At 40.8% G+C, this 6000-nt stretch overlaps 1 protein-coding gene across 2 annotated transcripts in view; it reads right to left on the bottom strand.

Annotated features, from left to right (window-relative positions):
- Positions 1-1620: 1620 nt before the first annotated feature.
- The window catches only part of KLF12 (KLF transcription factor 12), a 977710-nt gene continuing 973330 nt past the window's right edge, over positions 1621-6000 (bottom strand). For both annotated transcript variants that reach the window (XM_069205282.1, XM_069205283.1), the window contains exon 9: positions 1621-3381. In XM_069205282.1, the coding sequence (XP_069061383.1) occupies positions 3200-3381 (182 nt within the window). In that variant the 3' untranslated portion in view covers positions 1621-3199. The remainder of the gene's footprint in view (positions 3382-6000) is intronic.

The raw sequence follows: 6000 nt of genomic DNA, 5'->3' as shown, positions 1-6000 counted from the left end.
ATAGCATGACATATTTAAGCAGAAATAAAGTGCTACATATATCGACCAACCTCACTTTGTTACCTGCTGCAATGACCAGAGTACAATAACTTAATTCCAGCAAAATGTTGCATTACAGAAAACAGATAAAACTCCATTGGATAATGTTGAAACTAAGTACACAGACATGAACCTAATGCCTTTTGAGGTTCAAACATCAAATTGCAAACAAGGTGAATAATATTGTTTTTTAAAAACGTATATCTGATGGAAGAGGAAACCTATTAAAGATGCAAACATAGTATTTTCTTTATAGTCCCAAATCAATGTCAGATCCCTCTGAAACAAACACAGAAACTCCTATGTGACTGGCCCATTAAATCACATTATCTTCTGATTATCTTGTTGAAAAATGGCAATTGTTGGGCCTTGTATGTTTTTGATCATAATGAAAAGGATTATCGCTACTGTGAAATTCAAACATCTTTGCACCAAATAGTGGTCTGTTAGTCTAACAGGTTAATCGCTGCCTGCCTACATTACAGCGTAGTTCAATAAACTGATAGTTTGGAATTTGCTGCCTCAGCTAACTAACAGCAGACTATGTGCATGTCTATTTTTGCAACTGACATTTTGCCACCTGCACTGCAGTACCACATTAAACATCTCTGCAGTTGGAAGTGGAAAACATCTGTAGGCAGGATGAAGAGGGCAGTAGGTATTGGGGGCACACCCTCTGTTATAAAAACTAAAATGGCAATCACCACGAGGCAAAGACCGGCAGTAAGTGTGTTTTGATATTGGCCGTGAAGTGAAATGACCACAAATCCCATAAAAAGAACACTTAACAGCAACAAGATAACATTCTGCAGTACAGCATAGTCACATTTTTGTCTGTGACATTCCTTTGGTTGGTTTCAACAAGTTTAATATTTTCACTTAATTTTGTGCCCATTCTTTATAATTTTAAGAAAATGCTCTGCTGCCTATCATGGTGCAAGCTAATGCCAACTTCCTTCACAAAGTGCCTGGTCACCTTCATTTTGACTTGTCCTCATTGAGATCTTTCTCTTTCTCCCACATCTTCTTTGTAGGCTTTAACCTAAGCTCTTCTGGGGAAATTTGTCAATTTTAGGGACTCATAAAGGAACATAAAGAATTCAAAATTGTTCATGTCTACATTTAAGGTTTCACTGCGGACAAACATGCATCTAGTTCTTATTGCGTATCAACAGCTAGTAGAACTCTTATCTTTGTTTTAACATTTATGGGAAAAAAATATCTGCGAATAAATGAAATTTCACTTGTTTCAAGATCAACTATTGACTGTAAGGAATTCCGCTTTTCCTTGCTAATTATGAAAGTATACTACATTCTTTGAATGATGACTCCACCTCATTTCCAAAATACGATACAAGGGGAGACAAGCTTTTAGAACATTTGAAATGGTGAAAAACATAAGGCTTTTTCTGAAAAACAACCTATGTACCTATAACTTTATGTGATAAATAGAATTATTGCTGTGGGTCTTTTTTGTCTTTTACTTCTTAAACATGATCAGCATTCCTAAAGAAAATGCATTAAAATATCATGCGTCAGTAAAAAAGAAAATATTGCTGATTTTGTTTCTTTGTTTTTGTTCATAATCTTGATTGGCAAATGATTGCTCTGAACCAGAAATTTCAGGGTGATACCTGGACAGATGCAGTGTGCTTGAAACTCACATTAGAGAGACATGAACATCTGTGCTCTAACCCTTTGCCGTCTGTCTACACATCCTCTTCATAAAAGCCCTACCTAATTTGTTTTCTTGAGCCTTCAACTTTATTTAAAAAAACATGTGATACTGTTGTTTGTTGCCTAGCATCTAAAAATGAATGACACAGCCTGTTTGAACTTCCTCCCACAATGTCAGGATAGCGCATCTCACCAAAAACTAAATAAGTAGCATGGTATCATGATTGAAATGAAGATCAGGAAGGCAATACTTGTTGTGGGAAGGCAATGTCTCCCATTCCCCACACATCAACTCAGAGAGAGACATGCTTTACAAGGCTAACATTCTTTACACAAAAAGCCCACCCACTACCTACATTTATGGTAGATTAATCACGTATTGATTGATTTCGAAAGTTACTAATATTATGATTATCTCACATCCTGAGATACATTTCTATAGATTTAAAGGCCAAAGCAGACAGTAAACACCTTTCCACAGATGACCAGAATAAGCCTTTACAAAAGACGGGAAAGGATTACTGACACATGTGGTAGACTTAATTATGAACTAGCAATACCTCATATTAAGGAGCATGTTACAGTGTGGAAAAAGTTTCTTTTAAAATAGCTGTAAAACCCTATGAGCTACTCCAGGAAAGTCAATTACATTATTGCTTTTTATCAACCAGAAGTTAATCAGTCTGATTAGTACATTCACTTCAGTAATAATTTTCACACTCTTTAAATTGTTGCTTGTTCTAGATGGTGGGTTTAAAAATTCACAAAGAAGAAGTTTCCAGGAAACTGCATATGAAATGGCTGCCTTCGTTACAAAATTCTTTTTTTAATGGCCAGTAAATGATTTTGAAAAAGATTAAAGCACGTCCATGTCAGAGAAAGAGCCTTACACTTGAATGTCTGCCCTTCCATCTGCATGTTTTCATAACTGGTGTGTGTCAGTGTTCGCTATCTTGACACAATGAACGGAATACAATAACCACTTTCCACCATCCTTATTGCAAAATACTGTGGCACTTTGTAGGTTTCTCCTTCTGTTTTTTTCCTCACAGCTGGTGACATAGGTTGGGATTGATTTTAAAATGATGCAAATCAGTTCAGTGTGGAAATAATGGAGTGCATAAACCCCCAATCGTGCAGTTGTGCTATCAGTTTGTAGAAAGTGATTATCAAACCAGCGGTAGCTAGAGGAGCAAGTGAAGGCTTCAAACATTTCCAACTTCATCAGTGCGGGCATGAACAATAGTGCTTATCTTATCACCTTTGACCTCCTCACCGCGTGAGCTCACAAGATGACGGTTCCTAGGGTAGTCACAACGCAGACACACGACATTACGGAGAAGAGTGGCACTTGTTTCTCTGCTGTTTCTAGTTGAGACATCCTGAAATGTCAGTTCCTTAACACTGAAGGGAAGATTCAGTCCTGCTGAATTCAGCATTGCTAAGAGATCCGGCTCTTACACTCTCCTCAGGAGTTGTTTCCTCAGACGAGCATGTGTCGGCGGCGATGTAGTGCCAAATGATCTGAGCGGGAAAAGCTACGATCACAGTCTGCGCACTTAAAGGGCTTCACTCCTGTGTGCTTGCGATAATGCCTTGTCAGTTCGTCCGAGCGAGCAAACTTCCAGGTACAGCCATCCCAGGTACATTTGTAGGGCTTTTCTCCTAGGATAAAACAAAGGAAAATGTGAGAGTTCTGTAGTTTGTGAATATCGTACCACAAGTATGCCCAGTGGCGTAATTAAACTTGGTCGGTCCCTCTTGTAAAGTACAAGGAGGAGCCAGCCGCCCCCCACCCCCTCAAGCGTATCAAACTAACTGATCCCAGACCCAGTCAGTGTACCGAGCAGCTGGGCCCCTGGAGTTCGGTGCACCACGGGGACTGAGGGCTAATGCTACGTCTGATTATAACATATTCAGTAAAATGCTGCTTGTATCAAGATACTGGTGAACTGTTCGAACATAAACCATACCATTAAATATTTACAATAAAGTGATACATTTACAATTTAGCTCAAATATAGTAAAGCCTGCTTGCTCTTGGTCTATAGATGAGCTAATCAACAACTGTAGCTAGCTGCTCCTTACAAAACATCTCTTACACCATCTCCTTGTGGCTTGTGTAATGACCTTCAACTTATATGTGATTGAATAAAACGTTCACAAGTAAGGACAAAAGGATATACCAGACTATGCGATATTTAACCATATGGGCCCATATTTATACTTTTTGACACAAAAATGTTACCGCCGGCTAACGCCATTCCTACGCGCCATGCGTGCGCCTTATTTAAGGAATGATGTTAGCCAGCGTAGGGGAAAATGGGGGTTGTGCGTCAAAAAATGGTGCAAGTCAGGTTTGAGGCAAAAATCATGCCTCAAACCGGACTTGCGCCACTTTTTGACGCACAACCCCCATTGAAATTAATCCTGTCTTAGCAAAGACAGGAGGCATGCCCCCCTTACCCAGAAGTCCCCTGGGCATGGTCATTGGGCACAGAGGCAGGTAGAGGGGCCCAAATTAGGCCCCCCATGCCACTTAAAAAAAAATAAAAAAAATACTTACCTCAACTTACCTGTACTTACCTGGGATGGGTCCCCCATCCATGGGTGTCCTCCAGGGGTGGGTGAGGGTGGCAGGGGGTGTCCCTGGGGGCAGGGAAGGGTACCTCTGGACCCCTTCCATGGTCATAGACCATGGAAGTGAGCCCACAGGTCCCTTAATGCCTGCCCTCACCCAGGCGTTAAAAAACTATGCACCTCAGGCTGTACGCCATTTTTTAAGGCCTGCCACCTCCTGTGCATCAAAATGACGCGGGAGTATAAATAAGGGGCACAGGCCTTAAAGTCATTTTTTGGGCGGGAACGCCTACCTTGCAAGTGATTAACACAAGGCAGTTTCCCGCATCCAAAAAATGACGCACATGGAGGAATTTTGAAGTCCGCGGGCTCGGGCATCAAAGTTAAAATATGGTGCACGGTTTGCACCAAATGTGCGTCAAAATTGTTGACGCACATTCGGCGCAAACAGAGTATTAATATGCCCCATGATTTCACATTTAGTTCTGGGCAAGAGAGCTCTAGAATACACTATAAGCGTGATGCATTTACAACAAGAAGGGACTTTGAGCAAATGCGTACAAAATGCCTGCAAAAGAAACGTTCTAGGGGTCTTATATGGGATCAATTAGGCATAGCTTAAAAAAACGTACCTCTTTTTATCAGCAAATTCAATGTACAACAACCAGCATATGACTAGGAATCCATCGCACTGTGCTGAACACAAAGGCACTAGGTCACCACACAGTACTGTTGCTTTATGATATCAACCAAGAAGCCTGCACCCCGGAAGCATTAGATTGTGACACTTCATTGCATCCTAGGGACACTAATCCATTTTTTTCAGCTGATTATAGGGAAACTAGTTCACCATATTGCACTGATTTCTAGTGACAATAGTTCACTGCACCACATTCATGGGTCACTGACAAAGAGCACTGCAATACAACTAGCCAGAAACTCTGCATTGTAGGTCCAGTAGGCCACCCCAAGACATTACATCCTAGGGACACTAACACTTCACCCTAGAGGCCCAACTCACTATACTGCACTGCCTCTAATGGGCGCTAGCCTACAACACTGCACTTCATCCAGTGGGCTACAACTCACCACACTGCACTTTAAGGTCACTAACACACTTAAGGTCACTAGCACACTCCATTGCACCACTAGGAAAACTAGCCAACCACCCAGCACATTAAGGATTTTATCTCACCACTTGCCACTGGTTTCTTGAACACTACCACAAAATGGTGCAGTGCAGTCTAAGGAATTAAACTCTCCATTATTCAAAGCACCAAAAAGACAATAGTTTACAACACAGCAATGCATCCCAGGGGCACTAACAAAACACAGTGCCCTGAACTACAATGGCACTAACTTCCCATGCTACACTAGATGGAAAGGACATGATATACCACAGTTTACTATAGTCAAGGGATGCAAACTATTCACACTTTCCTACATCGTAAATACACAAACTAACACACTGAATTGTATCACAGGACCACTAACACAGCACAAGCACTGTATCATATGGGCAGCAACTCAACAAAGGACCCCACATCAATCCACCACCTTTTACTTCATCTTAAAAGAAACATCCACCACATTTTACTACATCTTAAGAGAAACACTAACCTATCTACTAAGGACATTAACTAACATTGTTACACTCCTTCATTAGGACATAAACATACCACTTTAAATTGCATTCAAAAGACA

This window comes from Pleurodeles waltl, chromosome 8, assembly GCF_031143425.1.
Source record: "Pleurodeles waltl isolate 20211129_DDA chromosome 8, aPleWal1.hap1.20221129, whole genome shotgun sequence".
Lineage (NCBI taxonomy): Eukaryota > Metazoa > Chordata > Amphibia > Caudata > Salamandridae > Pleurodeles > Pleurodeles waltl.
Note: the sequence above shows the minus strand (reverse complement) of the source record. Positions and strands in the feature narration are given on the sequence as shown.